The following is a 15446-nucleotide window of genomic DNA, read 5'->3' on the forward strand; positions in this document are numbered from 1 at the left end:
TTTTTATGTACTAAAAGTAATCCAAATTACTCCAAACTTTCAAATCATGTGATGATATACATCCAATCAATTCTAATTTATATTAAAATAGATTTAAAAAAGCTATAAAAAGTATACAGTAAAAGGTGAGGAGGTGTGAAATTTGGGTAGAAAGAAGGTAAAAAAAGAAAGAAGAATACCATCATGGCTTTTAGCTATTTAGGAAAGAAGAGGAAAAAAGGAGAAAAAGTGGAAAAGTGGAGTGGAAGGAAGCGACGCCATGTTGAAGTGGCGGGAGACGGGAGAATTGGCAGGAGAGAAGGGATGTTGGAAGAAAGAGAAGAAGATAGATAGACGGAGACAAGGAGGCGAAGAGATTGTGAGAGTGAGTGAGTGAGATAAGGGTGAGGGAAGAGAGAGAAAGATAGGAAAAAGAAGAGAAAGAAGAAGAGAGCAAGCTAGAGACTCAAAGTGGGTAACCTTAAGGGATATCCTTTGGAAGCCCGGAGGAGATTCATGAAAACAAGAACAGCATATAATAATAATAACAACAAGAAGAAGAAGAAAAAAAAACAACAAAAGTCAAAGAAGGATGAACACCTCGGCGGCGGCAGCTCGGAGGAGCTCCCGGAGGAGTCGTTCGAAAACTCTACGAGCCCTTGAGTCGGACGCACAGCAGCAGCAATCCCGTTCAGAAACGCCGAGGGGAAGCCGGAAAAGCTCGCGTGCCTCTTCTCCTGCTCCTACTCGATCTCGGAAAAAGAAGAAAAAGGGCGGCAAATCCTCAGGAGGCTCCAGTTGCAAAAGTAGCAATACCCCAAGTTCTTCAGGAGGCTCTGGAAGAGGCTACAATCCCAATTTAGTCAACTACAAAGACTCTGAATATCACTATGGATCCGATTTCGAGGATGAGGACGATGGAGCCTTTGATGAGGATCAGGATGGAGATGAGGATGACCCAGACTCGAGAATGGACTCGGATGAGTCGGATATGTTATCCAGTATTTGCTCCACTGAGGAGTGCGACGTGGAAATCAACCCTGAGGACCCCGTCTTCATCCCCCCGGACACTCTTCCTCTTTGGCTCGCCCAAGATGAAGAAGCCCCTCAACTGCATTTGCCAGACAGCTCCGAGGATCTGGCTCTCCCGCCCGAGGGCCTTCTCGATGTTGTTGCCATCTATGAGATTCTCATTCATTACAGACTTCTCCTGAGGTTAAGTCCCTTTCTACTAGAGGATTTCTGCTGGGCTATGAACTCTGATGAGCAAAGCAATCTCTTAAGTGAAATTCATATTGCACTTCTCAAAGCTCTTTTGCGAGCGGATGAGAAAGAAGGCTCCACATATGGACCTGTAGACCAAAAAGACTCTTTTCAATGTACTTTCTATTTTGTGGATAGTGTCACATGGCCAGAAAATTTAAAAGCTTTCCTTTCTTCCAATGACATTCCTCCATTCCGTGAAGCGGTTGAACTCATGAAAGAGAACGAATATCCTTTTGGCGAGGACTATACTAAAGTTAGAATACGCGTTCTTTCTATACTTTGCAATCAATTCCTCGCTACACTAGCCGTTAGGGAATACATAACGAGCGAAGGAACTCCTTCAATTGAAGATCATTGTCGGGTTTGTCATCGCTTAGGGGATATGGTGGTATGTGATACATGTGGTGGAACTTATCATTTAACTTGTCTTAATCCTCCACTTACGGACGTCCCTGATGAGGAAGAATGGACTTGTCAAATATGTAAAGATAATTACATTAAAGGAGTTACAGATTGTTATTCTAAAGGTGAGGAAAGCTCTAAAATTCGACATGAAGTATTAGGCTACGATCGACGGGGAAATAAGTATTGGTTTATATCTCGTAGAATTTTTATTGAGCATAAACCGGAAGAAGACGATGATAATAATGAACCAAAAGTGTCCTATTTTTCTTTTAAAAGTCAATTTGAGGAAGTAATGTATGCACTTGATCCTGATGTCTACGAAACGGAACTTTGTGCCACAATAGAAAATATGAGACCTGAAATTGAAAGGCAAATACTTATGACAGAAGAATTAACGCAGGAAAATAAAGATAGTAGTCGAAAGACATATTTAGAAATAGAAAATGGTAAGTGAATTTTTAGGTTTTAAAGTTGTTTTCTTTGCTTACGATGAATATTTAAATGTTTTTTTCTCTTTGTTAATCCTTTGTAGAGGCCATAAAAAAGGTCCAGGATCAAAGATCTGAGGCAGAAACTAAACGTTTCGAAGAAGAAAAACGTGTTCAAGAGGAAATGCGTAGTGGGAATGACCACGAAGATGAGATAATCGAGAAGGATGAAGGGGAAAAAATTAAAGAGAAAGATTCAGATCGTTCAGATGAAGAGACTGAAATTAAGGACGAAGATCTTTCATGCAATAATGATATAGATATTAAAGATGAGATTAATATTGACTCGAAAGAAACTATTACTGATGATTTGAAGGAAGAAGATGAAATAAAAAAAGAGGTTTGTTTATATATAAAATATACTTAATTTTTATTCTTTAATTATTTCATTATATTTTTAAGACTAATGAAATATCAACGCCAAGTAAAGAAAAAGTAGATGAAAAATTAGCCGAAGAACTCCGTTTGACGCGTCAAAGTGTACTTCAACTCAATGCTGGTACTTTTTACTATAAATTGGGACAAGAAGGCAATTATCGAAACTATGTCAATTCTTACACAACGAATGCTTTAGCTATCAGTAAAGTTCAAGCTAATGAAGAGAGAGATAAAAAAAGATATATTAGCCACAAGTTCTCTTTGACGGATGCCTCTGTATTCAAATGGCAAGGAAATCTTTTTGGTACTCGGAAGTTGTTAATGAGCACTGTGCGCCAAACACTTATACATTTGGAAAATAGTATACCTAGTATGTTCATGCATGCAAACTGGAGCATTCTTCGTAAACCCTGGATTGGTGCAGTGAATCAAAGTGTGACATCTAGAGATTTTAGTCGTGCTTTAACTGTCCTTCAGTGTTGTATGAGGCCTTGCATTATGCTTAATGTTTGGAGGGATCAGCTCGGTCATATCAATCTCAAAAGGATTACTGCTGGAATGAGAGAGGAAAAGAAAAAGATGGAAAAACGCGAAAAACGTGAAAGCGATGATCGAGATGAGAGGCTGAAGCCATACATGACATTTGTTAAGTATACATTAGGAGTGAAACATTTGATTGTGAAGCAAAAAGGAGAAGAATATAGGTCCCATGGCCAGCACGGTTGGCTATGGCTTTCGTCAGTACGTAACTTCAACCCAACAGATTCACGTACGTTAGGACTTAGGGCTGGTCCATATCGTCTTGCAGTGAAATATACTGATACCAGAGATGGCTCTAGTAAAGTTGTTCTGATGGAGCCTCGGGCGTTTGAATATCTATTGAAAAGACAAGCAGAAATAGAAGCAAAAAAGAACTCCATGTCATCTGAAGAGGAGGAAAGTAAATCCTCTGATAACTCAAAGATTGCAATTGAGAAGAAAAAGTTGGAAGAAGCCTTAAGGAATGCTAGACTTGATCGCCAAATACCTCCCGAGGATGCCTTAGTTGATGTTGTAGACGTTGAAAATGGATTATCTAATCCTACACGAGTTTTGTTTCCTAAAGTTGCTAAAAAAGCTCATGTGATTGATGATTTTCTTGCTCGAAGATTGCAATTAAAGACTATTGAAGAGCAATGTTTGACAGAAAAGAAAAATGAATCCGACGAAGTTAACGATAGCGAATCTGTTGAATCTATCAATGATAATCCTCACAATCAAAAGTATGAAGAAGTTCTTTCAAAAGTAAAAAAAGATATATGGATCATCATCAATAAGCTCAAAGAAGACGCAAAGAGTAGTTTTCAAAAGTTTAACTGTTTTTCACCAACGTGTCGCAATTATAAATCTTTCACTTTGTCCTTGACACCTTGCTACTCAACAAATTGTCCTAGTAGAAGATCCCCATTGAAAGAAGCAAGAGCATTCTACATCTCTGTTATCAATAAAGCACCTCAAGAATACGGAATTACAGTTTCTGAATCACTTTTTTATCAATCTTTTACATCTCATAATATGGCCCTTCAAGCTTTCATGAATCTTTTGAAGAGTTTGATGCAAAAACCAAGAAATATTAAGAGTGGCGGTTCTTCACTCCAGAATGGATCTGTTAAATCAGAATTATGTGGAACACCAGAATCAACTGCCAATGACTCTAGCGCCGCAAACAAACGATGTAATAGTACTTTCTCCGATCTCACAAAGTTAGATACTGAAAAGGAGGAATCTGATCGTATTTATAGCTCTAAAAAGACCTATAAGAAAATATATTTAAAAAGGGTTAAGAATTCAAGTTCTGACAAAAAATCCAGTAAGATTGTAAAATATCCAGTGGCGCCTCATTTTTTCTCTAAATCCCGCAAGAGTAGGAGTATTTTAATTCTCTCTAGACATGACAGTAAGCACCTTGCACGTAAAGCTGGAGCTATTAATGCCGAGGGGTTCAATTACTCAGCGAAGGTGAACAATTCATTTTGGCCATATCCATGTCCAAGGCCTACTTTTCGTACTTCATGGCTGTATCGTACAGCTTCTCTCTCATCAATCCATGCAATTGCCTTACAAATGCGCATTCTTTGGGGTTGTATTCGATGGGACGACATGTTTGCCAAACCTCTTACTGCCGAAGGAAAACATCAAGTTACTACTGACACCAGTATTATTACAACAGAGATACTTAAACAACGATGTTCCGGGCGCCATCTTGAAAAAAATGAATTTCTTGTGAGGAAAGTTATCATACCACTTGACGCACCTAAAACTGTGGTTGAAGTTATTCCAATTCGATCAGGTCTAAGGAAACGTAAACGGGCAGAATCTCCACAACAATCTGAACCAAAAGTGGAAGAAGAATGGTCCGATGAATCTCTATTAGAATTATGGGAAATTAGAGCTTTTCGAGAAAAAATTGAGAAGGAAAAGGCAATGAATACTGTAACTCGATCTAGAACTGGAACAGCGATTAGAGAACCTGTTAAATACGATCCTGGTCTTTCAAATGATTACCCTAGGAGAGAAAGAAATGTTAAAAATAATGAAAATGAGCAACCACAACCAGGCACACCTCAGCAAACAAATATTAAGACGAACAGAGAGACGATTCAGCAGTCTTCGCAGTCAAAAAAACTTTTGGGAACTCAGGTTAATAGTTCAGTACGGCCTTGCACTCCAACTATAATTCGAAGGGTTACTAACCCTGATGGTACGATTTCTCTTGTAAAATCTACTCCTACTATGAAATCAATTGATTCGCCATCACCCACTTTGAATACTCAATCCTTAAACAGAGCACCATCTACAATTGCACCCACAACAAAGAAAGTATTTATTTCTAAGGATGGAAAAATAATTGGAACACAAGTTGTTCCCCTCGGGGGGACTGGGAAATCCACTGTTAGTACCCCTACTGTTCCATCAAAGCCGACAGTAACAACAACAGCATCTTCTACTCCTACTCAACAGAAAGTCCAAATTGTTCGTAGCAGTGATGGTAAGATCCAAGTAAAAGGACTTTTGCCCGGCCAGCAACTTGTACAAATGCCAGATGGCAAATTACAAATATTTTCTCAACCCAACAGCTCTACTACAAGCACCCTTAACTCCACGAGTAATTCTACCATCTCTAATTCGCAAACATATTCCAATACTAAACCTGCAGGCTATGAAATGAAAAATACAAACAGTTCTACTATAGATTCTCCTGGTAAACAACAAATAGTTGCCCAACAACTACCTCCAGGCTCTCAAATTCCTCCTGGAATGACGGTGTTTATGTCCAATGGAAAAACTTACTGCATTCCAAAAGCAGCTACACTAGCTGCTCAACAACATCAACAGCAGCAGCAACAACAACAAAGTCAAACACAGTCCCCAACGATTACTATTAAGAAACCATCTCTTCAAATTTCTCCGGCAACGAATAAAGTACAAGCAACATCTCCTCAGGCCCAAATACAACAACAACAACAGCAACAACAACAATCACCGAATCAAAAATCTCAGACTGTTAGTGTTATGTCGTTAGGTTCTAATACAGTAACGTTTAGGGGAAACCAAATGATAGTATCTGGGCCTGACCAGGCTCAGGCCCAATTAATTGCAAAACATTTAAGCTCTGGGACTGCGCGCTTAGGTAACATAGGTGGTAAACAGGTTTTGATAATGGCACCAAACTCTCAGGCGGAAGAACAGCAACAATCACCCCAAATGTCTAATATCACATCTATTTTACCTCAAAATCCCATATCACCATCTCAAATTCAGCCAAATATTTCAGACACTGGGAGTATTTTGGCCAATACCTTATCTTCTCCATTGAAACAAGATGTGCCATCAGACGTACAGTTGCCTAAAGAAGCTGCAAATACTTCTTCTGAACCTCAAATTTCATCACCTGCTCAGGTTACGGCTCAACTCATTCAAACTCCACAAGGTCCTAGAATCATTCTTCAAGGCATTCAAGGGGCAAACTTATCTAGAGAGCAATTACAGTCTATTCAACAACAAGTAAAAACTCAGCTTCTTAAAGCGCAAGCTGAAGCTAAGCTCCAAAATCGTGTGCCTCCAACAAAAATTGCAGTTGTTTTACCGCCTTCAATCCAATCAAGGATTGATCAACAACATAGACTTCGCCAAGAAGCAGAACAACTTAAAAGAGATCAATCCATGGCCTCATCTCCTCCGCCTACTGTAGTTAATCAAGAGCCCCCAATTTATGAAACCCCTAAGCAGCCATCCTCATCACCATCCGTTTCTCACCAACAGCAACAAGAAGAACAAAATCTGGTATCTCCTTTACCACATAAAGTGGTTCAAGCAGCTCAGAGACCCACAGCCGTTCACCAAACAACATCTGGCCAACGTATGCTTGTTGTAACACAGTCTGGCCAAAAAATATTGGGCGTTGCAAATCCCAATATAATTTCTCATGAAGAGACAAGAGGGGATACTTCTGAAATTAGCAATAGTAGTAAAGGAGCTCCAAGTGACGCAAGTAAGTTTGAGGTTACGCAGGAATATATTCAACAAACAATTCAGAATGCTCTCACTGATCAAGACTTGGAACCAGAAATTGAGCAAAAGTTATTGGCATTTCAGGAGAGTCAAAATTCTGAAGATATCAAGGATTCAAATATTGAATCAACTTCTGGTGAGCCTATGGAGGATGAATGGCAACCAAATGCTTGGGAGGAGAAACAAGCCTCCAAAATTGATATTGCGCATGAACAACCCCAACATAATATAGAAATTGATTCCTGTATTTCTGAGGAAACAACCATCACTACACAAGAGGAGGAACCAGCACATATATCACCTCCTAAAATTAATACCTCTATTTCTACACCCCATAGACCTAGAAGTGTCTCGTCTTCATCTGTTAGAAGACTCGATGAAAAGAGAAGGCATCATATTGAAAACAAAATATCATCTATGCTTTTCCGTCAGAAAGAACAATTAAAGAAGGACATTGCTAAAAAACGAGCACTACAAGAGAAAGAACTTCAGTTTGTAATTCAAAAAGAAATTGATAAAGTAAAAACTAATCTCTCCGATCTAAACCGTAAAGACACATCATCATCCTTTAAGCGTAAAAAGGAAGATGAATCTACTTCACCGTCAAACCGAAAAAAGAAAAAGAGTGGAAGTTCTTCCTCAGTACCACCAGCTGCGGCCATTCAAGCTGGAATAATAAAAAAAGATAAAGTCTATTGCATTTGCAAAACTAAATATGACGCTACAAAGTACGTACATTTTAGGAAGTTTCTGTACTTAACTTTTCATTAATTATACTTCACTCATTATTCCAGGTTTTACGTAGGCTGTGATACCTGTAACAACTGGTTTCATGGAAATTGTGTTGGTATTACTGAAGAAATGTCCAAAACCATGACAGAATATTTTTGTGATGAATGCAAGAGTGCCAAAGACAATCAGGAAATTTATTGTCTTTGTCGTCAACCCTATGATGATCTACAGTAAGATTTGTTTTTTCCAAGTTTTGAACTAATTATAACTTTATTATCCTCCTTACCAGATTCTACATAGGATGCGAGCGATGTGCTGATTGGTTTCATGGACGATGTGTCGGCATTTTACAAGTTGAGGCTGATAATATTGACGAGTACATTTGTCCCCGCTGTGATTCTAACACATCTTATAATTACGCAAATCTAAAACCCTTGAATGAAAGTGACAATGAATTGGTCAAAAAACTTGTCAAACAGCTAATTGTGAGTTGTTATTTTTTAAATAATCGTAACTCAAACACATTCATTCACCTTTTTATTCATAGTCTAATCGCAACAGTTGGCCGTTTAAAGAACCGGTGGATCCAAATGATGTGCCTAATTACTACACTGTTGTTAAGGAGCCTATGGGTAAGTTTTTCTTTTAAATAAGAAATGATTAATCTAATCATCATATTTTAGATCTCCAAACTATCGAACTTCGTGTCAATCAAAGTCAGTATCAACGACTCAGTGATTTTGTTGGGGACGTCATGAGGATATTCGAAAACTGTCGATACTTTAATCAGGATAACAGTCAAGTTCTTAGATGCGCTGAAAGTCTTGAAAATTATTTCGCTCAAAAGTTAGCCCATGTTAGAGAAAAAGTGGCCCCTTCGTAGAATTAGGCCCAAATGGATCCACTCTTAAACTCTTATTTATTTTTTACCTTTAGGAGGCATTCCAATTGAATTGAAAAATAACAATATTTATATTTATTTAAATAAACCATAGAGATCCGAAAAAACATTTGAGGTATTTTCAACTCCAATGTGTGCTTTTGTTATAATATTGAAAAGATTATTATTATTATTACTATACTATCAAAAGGAACATTTCTTCTCTTAAATAATATATATTTATTTATATATATAATTAATACATAGCATGTTTGTAATTTATTTATAGTAATTCTCTCTCAAAATTAATTAATTAACTATTCAACCATTATCCATTAGATATTCAAAAAATTGCACCAACCGACAAATGATATCTTCCTAGTCATCCATGTAGCACAACACAATATTTTCTTCAGAAACCGTCAGTTAATCTCTTTTATCCTTTTTTCTAACTTTGATTTAATGAATTTTTGATCATCTATAGAACACGCCAAAAAGATACTCTCAAATTTTTGATCGAAGGGATCTTTTCCACAGGTCGCATTGTGGAAACTCACAACCACATTTTTTGGTAATTCGTCTAGGTGAGAAATAAATTTTTCTAACTTAATAATGGCATCCGTTTGACAAGAATCTCTAGGGATCTCAATATATATCTTGGCTGCTGCATCAAGTCTTTGAGAGAGCCTTTCGGCCTTCACGGCAACTTCTTCACTATCAATATCACTGTGGCTTTTAAAATCATTTATTATAACTCCTAAAGTAGATTCTAAACGGCTTTTCTCTTCAGCAAGGGATTGCGCCTTTTTCTTGAAAGCTTCGATTTCTTTCTCAATATCATCTAAAATTTCTAGAATGGAGTCTAGTTCAAATTCTTGTTCAGGCTCAAGTTCAGTCCGATCCATATTATGGAAATAATTGTATCTGTAAGTAATGTTAAAAATGCATATAAAAAGAGTTAAATAAAATCCCAAAAATTAACAAAAGTATATTCTACAGCTTTTAGAAATAAAGTATTTTATGTTTCTATGTATTTTGTATATTTTCTATTCCTCGTCCAAAGCCGTTAAAAGATCATCTTTTAATAAAGAATCCAATCCAAAGCTCTGATTCTTTTCTTCAACAAAAAAAGATTCCATGGAGTCAGACTATAAGTTTTGAATAATTATTAATTGCATTTTTAATCAAATAAACAAGACTCACTAATTTATTTGAAATTATGTTGTTTTCGTCTTTTTTACACCCATCAAAAGACCATATCGAGTGCTCAACTTCCGACAATTCATCTCTGTAATAATATCAAAGAAGGTACGTATATAATATACATATCATAACGTAAATATGTAAAATTACTCGGCTAGTGTGTTTAAAACTGTATTATTGTTTGGATTTAGAGAGGAAAGTTCATTATATGGTGCTAGCCTCAATTTGGACTTATCCACATTGATATCCTCAAAAGGTATCACAGCTTCATGGTAAGGAGACCTTTTTTTATTGAATGGATTTTGTTGCTTTGTTCCAATTTTCTCCACAATGTATTTGTCAAGGAAAGTGAGAGTAAAATCGTCTAATGTAGAAACTTTTGGAAGGGTCTCTCCTTCTAAAATTTTAATTAGAAATTTGATTTCCCTAGCCTTGTCTTTGATTCTTTCATTTTGATTTTCTAAACACTTAGTTATAAACTCATGTACTTCCATGGGGAAACAAACGGTTGGATTATGAATGAATATATAGGAAAGAGCGTCTATAACTGATTCTTCATTATCTGCTTTAATAGCAAGTTCAATAATGGATGAAAAATCTTCAAACTTAGGATCAAAGTGTGACCAACACCATATATACAAACTTGTAATTGATTTTGATATCTTTACGCCATCACTAAGAAGAAATCGACTCAAAATAGATTTTAACTTTGACCCAATACTGGATTGCTCCTTCGGATTGGAGCATTTAGACCCTAGGGTACTTTTTATTCGATATAAAAAATCATATCTCATTTCGGAGGGTGACAGTTGAGAAAGTCGAAGAAGGACATTAATATACCAATCCATGCCTTGACTATCAATGAATTTATCTGCTAGATCAGATGTTTTGGTGATAAACTCTTTTCTTTTGTATTTATCATCAGATTCCTAAAAAATCATTAAATAAATAAATAGATATACGAAAGTTGATGATGCCCACCTTAATATAACTAAGTAAAGTAGTACAGATTTGTCGAACATTCTTATCATGAGCCAAAACATACAAAAGACTCAATGTTTTACGACGAATACTCTCATCAGGATAGCTTAAGCAGCTGGATATGATATTCTCCTGTTCAGTTGAAAGAACCAAATCTGTGTCCATGAATATAAGTTCCATAGAAGCAATACCCATATACTTCAAATTAGAACTTTTGTCTTGAAGAAATTTGGAGACGGCAGGAAGGGCTTTGGTTATTAAATCGGTTTTACTGTTTTTATCTATCAAGATACTGATAGCTTTAATGCACTCAAATATAATAGCACATGAAATCATTTCTTTTGATCCAAAAGATTTACTTATGACTCGTTTCAAAAAATGTACGTAGCGTTCACTTAACTTGGAGGATACATTATTAGTTTCCTTTTTATTGATACGAGAAAGAAGACTAATTGCATCACATAACATCCAAGGAGCAGACAAACTTTTATATTTAAACTCATTTGGAAATTTATCATCAAGAATTTGGTCCGCAACATCGAGTATTCCTGGTAAAATGTCAAACAAATCTACTTGTTCAACTAAATCCATAGCTACCTGAATAGCGACGGCAACCACACCTGGATTTGGATCAATTAAACACCGCCTTGTTGGACCTTCTATAGAACAAGCCAATTCAGGATTTCTTTTCAAAAGTTTATGTAAAGATGCCAATGCTTTTTTACGAATAAAGTCCTTTATATGTGTCGTCTTGGATATGAGAGATGGAAGAAGGAGTGGGATAACTTCATCTGGAATCAAGTGGCTTGAGGACGCACATAGAGCAAAATTTATTTCTATAAAAAAGAAAGAAATATTAGAACTTAAATATTACTCAAAGAAATATGGTGATGGGATAAACCAATAGGGTTTTTGCTGGATAGATCCTTGATGATGGTGTTTACTAATAATAGATTTAATGGATCTTGTGACTCTTTTAGTAGTGCAACAGAGGTGAGATACCCTATTTTGCGAAGGGGAAGAGAGTCTCCTTTCTGCGCCAGCTTTAAAGCATGGACTCGAGCAAACTCTACATTAAATCCCAACATATCCGCCATTGTCATACGTAGTAAACAATCAGCAACTGCATGATTCTTCACGTCAGGTTCTTCCAATTTAGCCTAATTTGGGAAACAGACTCAGAGTAGTAGTTAATACGAAATATTGTAGTGACATCACCAGGAATGCCTCTGGAATTATTAATAGTTAATACCTTGACCAAAGTGATGTTGTCCTCTATAATTCTTTGATAGTCTGGCTGAGTCACCAAGGCTTTAAGGAATGAAGCCAGGCCTTTAGGTAAATCAGATCCCGGACTTGCCAAATCCTTCGGGGGAGTCCATTTTATGGTGGAATTGGATTCAGGACTCACGGCTGCAGTAAGATAATTCCAGGTACGTCCAATCATGGCTGACATGATTGATAATGCCTCTTAGAATGAGATATATTCAATCATTAATCATGTGCTCATCAAAACACAGCTTCAATTATAAATTTAATTTTTATAGAAAAGTAAATATTATTCCTGGCTCTTCAAAAATCACGCAACCAACTCACCTCAAACACATCTTTTTTCTCAAATATATAGAACGTTTGGCAATTTGGTAGACTACTATTAGTTACTTTGCAACTTTGAACGAAGTCAATAATTTATTAAGAAAAAGTAGATAGTATGAATTAAACATGAAATAATCATGTGAGAAACAGAAACTAACAATAATTTGTAATTTATCTTGAATATAATAAATATAGGGTTTAATCTAATTATCTTGCTAACAGAACCGAATATGATGCCTTGGGATTTCCACTATTCTCTCTAAAGATATTTAAATATTTTAGTAAATATTAAATAATACTCGGGAAATCCAATTTTCTAAAGCATCTACTACCATATGGCTTGAACAATTTTTAATACCAGAAATAAAAAGGATTTTGAAACTTCTACTCGCCGGACAACAATCACAATAATGAAATAGCATTTGCATTTCTATAAAAAAAAACCGAATGATCAATAAGATAAAATATTAAAGAACTCATAAATAGGGAATTTATATTTTGAAGAATATTATTATGTTCTTTTTTTTTAAACAATGTGTCAAATTAATAGTAAAACACGTATTATTATTTTGTTACATTTTAACAATTGTATATAATAACACAGCCTATAATTAGCTCATATGGCAAAAGTTTAGTAATTATAAGTAAAAAAAAATATTTGTGTGGAAATCCTAGATCTTCACAACAGTAATATTCCAATATGGTGAGGGGCGTATCATCATTGGGAGTTCTTGGATCAATAAGTTCGGGAATTGATATGGCATTTAGATATTATAATTTAAGTATACACAAGTTAAGTAATGAAATTAAATTATACCTACACGCGTCCAAGGGTTTTAGCGAATCAAAAAGAAGCTTAAGCTGCACTTTGTAAGTCTCAGCATTCACTTAGGCAAAGTACCTATCAATTAAATTTTGCTCCATCAAGAAAAATGAAAGATCACATTACGAACTCTGAACTATCAGAATATAATATTAACTATCAAGTATCTAGTTTTTTAATTCAACTTAAGTTGATGGATGGGATTTGATAATACTAGCAAATTTGATTTCCACCAACTTCACATACATATTGAGACAATTAGCTCAATAAAAGCATTAGCGAAGTTTTTCATTGGTATTCAAAGGTATGTTAGTTGTGTTGTGATTAAAACTCCCTTACCTGAAAAGTCTAAAACTAAGAAATTGGGACTAACATAAACTGCCTCTAGTCGCTTTGGTCTTTGCAATAAAACAAAGTGCTGAGACAAAGACAAGACTATAAGAAGACGAGATCAAGACCATTAAAAATTAATTCAAGACTGGTCATGAGACCCAAATCAATTTCGAGAAACATATTAGTAATAACCATTAGAAAGTGAAATTAGACTTCATCAAATGTAACACAATCTCATTAGTGAAAAAAAAGCAACAACAAAAAAACTGATTTTTCTAATATCTGTCATACTGTAGAGGAAAGAGAATATGATAATTAATAACAATGGATTAATGACTAAATAAATCCTATGTTGCTAATAATTTAAATAATAATAAAAAAGTACTGATCAATGTGTTTTCTTAAGTTTCGAAAGTTCACTATGAATTAAAGCCTTTGGAGGTTCCCATGAAGAGTCAGTTCTTCTCAAATAATCCTTTGAAAACAGCAATAGATTTAAAATAGAACTATCATTGATTTTTTCTTTTTCTTCTAGTAAGTTTGCTTCTTCAATAAATGATAGACAACATACTGAAGAGTGAGTTATTGTCATGAGATTCATGGCCAATTCAGATAAATAAGGAAACCGTCGATGACTTCCAATCTTTTCACAAGCAACCTTTTTCCAAAAAGTTTCAGGGTCTGACGCCTCTAACCTATCATCATCTTTGTAAACAGAGAGCTCTCTCCATTCTTGATTCAGTTTCTCATAGTGAACTTGAGATATTAGGTTAGGAAATTTTGATGCCAGAGGAATAATAGAGGCAGGTTTTCTTCTAAGAGCATTATAAGGGTCCAGCCCATCAAAATGATCAAGATTTCTCCACCAAAGAGAATTTGAGGAAAAGTTTTCCAAAAGGCCTTTTTCAAGATGAATATAAAAATTAAAAGTCTTAAAATAGAATTCATCAAGATCTGTTTGAGTCGAATCTCTTTTTTTTCAAAATCTCATGGGTCATTGTCCCTCGATACACATCATTCAAATTTAAATAAGTATCGCTGGTGATTCCATTAGACACTTTATCCAATGAAATAACACTTGAATCAATAAAATTATGTAGTATACTTCTTACACTATTTTGTAATGAGGATTTAAGTCGATGTAAACGAAAATCCTCACATTGGAACTCGGACTTCATTTTACTTAAACACGGCAAAATATAGTTTAAAAAAGCAAAATACAGCTCCATTGAAGTATTATCATAAAATCTCTGCAAGAATGAGGAACTTTCTTCAATTAATTCGACAGAAGCTAGCCAAAACATTACAGAGGACCAATTTGAAGTAATAAATTCAACTATTTCTTCTAAAGACAATCCCTTTCTTCCCTTTAAAATATCTTTATCCGAGGATATTCCTTTTTTAAGGACAATGTCTCTGAATTCACGAAAATGATCCGTACTTTTGATACTTATAAACTTGGCGATTTCCCAAGAGCCATTAATACACTCAGAAGGCAGTGCTTCCAAAGCAAATGCTGTGATGTCTTCAATATTTTTTTTTCCAAGGATTCCAGTCTTAAAAAAGTATGCAAGGAATGTTTTTGAATAGTTTCTACCGCCATCAGTGGCGCATTGACCGTAGCTATGAGATTGGCCCAGTTCACGGAACTAGACACTCTCTCATCCAGCCAGGGGAAATGACATGTCTTAATTTGAATAAGAAGAGGATCCACATAGCGAATAACAGCTTTTTTCCCCAAAAAGATGAGAGAAAACTTTGTTTTTTTAAGTGTGGAGTCCAGGAATTGATTTCTCTGATACTCTCCAAGGCTCTGAAGAAGGGAAAGAGC

General features: G+C 35.6%; 3 protein-coding genes across 4 annotated transcripts; 1 reads left to right on the plus strand and 2 right to left on the minus strand.

Annotated features, from left to right (window-relative positions):
* Nucleotides 1–327: 327 nt before the first annotated feature.
* On the plus strand, nucleotides 328–9896 carry E(bx) (nucleosome-remodeling factor subunit NURF301 E(bx)). 2 transcript variants are annotated; one of them, XR_011779918.1, is made up of 10 exons: nucleotides 328–2096; nucleotides 2183–2478; nucleotides 2541–7795; nucleotides 7862–8029; nucleotides 8089–8284; nucleotides 8347–8431; nucleotides 8483–8815; nucleotides 9019–9100; nucleotides 9164–9263; nucleotides 9320–9896. XR_011779918.1 is itself a non-coding variant. In XM_040711574.2 (7 exons), the coding sequence occupies exons 1-7, from the start codon at nucleotides 572–574 to the stop codon at nucleotides 8680–8682; spliced, it is 7725 nt and encodes a 2574-aa protein (XP_040567508.1). In that variant the 5' UTR covers nucleotides 328–571; the 3' UTR covers nucleotides 8683–8939. The 2 variants fall into 2 exon arrangements, 1 of the variants encoding a protein (XP_040567508.1); XM_040711574.2 differs by lacking the exons at nucleotides 9019–9100; nucleotides 9164–9263; nucleotides 9320–9896 and having other exon boundaries at nucleotides 8483–8939.
* Nucleotides 9102–9584, minus strand: LOC121117244 (BAG family molecular chaperone regulator 2). The gene has a single exon (XM_040711617.2). It carries the CDS (start codon nucleotides 9582–9584, stop codon nucleotides 9102–9104), a length of 483 nt encoding a protein of 160 aa, XP_040567551.1.
* On the minus strand, nucleotides 9603–12459 carry LOC121117234 (AP-4 complex subunit epsilon-1). Its single transcript, XM_040711607.2, has 6 exons — nucleotides 12116–12459; nucleotides 11765–12023; nucleotides 10864–11699; nucleotides 10033–10811; nucleotides 9883–9967; nucleotides 9603–9827 (listed from the first exon to the last, which is right to left on the minus strand). Exons 1-6 carry the CDS (start codon nucleotides 12317–12319, stop codon nucleotides 9726–9728), a joined length of 2265 nt encoding a protein of 754 aa, XP_040567541.1. The 5' UTR covers nucleotides 12320–12459; the 3' UTR covers nucleotides 9603–9725.
* Nucleotides 12460–15446: the final 2987 nt, after the last annotated feature.

Source organism: Lepeophtheirus salmonis, chromosome 1 (genome assembly GCF_016086655.4).
Source record: "Lepeophtheirus salmonis chromosome 1, UVic_Lsal_1.4, whole genome shotgun sequence".
In the NCBI taxonomy this organism is placed as follows: domain Eukaryota; kingdom Metazoa; phylum Arthropoda; class Copepoda; order Siphonostomatoida; family Caligidae; genus Lepeophtheirus; species Lepeophtheirus salmonis.

Excerpts from the sequence above, each read along its gene's own strand:
- LOC121117244 (XM_040711617.2), bottom strand. The coding sequence starts at position 9,584 with ATGGATCGGACTGAACTTGAGCCTGAACAAGAATTTGAACTAGACTCC.
- LOC121117234 (XM_040711607.2), bottom strand. The coding sequence starts at position 12,319 with ATGTCAGCCATGATTGGACGTACCTGGAATTATCTTACTGCAGCCGTG. Across the intron at positions 11,700-11,764 it reads ATCCAGCAAAAACCCTATTG|AAATAAATTTTGCTCTATGT; the intron begins GTTTATCCCATC and ends TCTTTTTTATAG. Across the intron at positions 10,812-10,863 it reads CTTTACTTAGTTATATTAAG|GAATCTGATGATAAATACAA; the intron begins GTGGGCATCATC and ends ATGATTTTTTAG.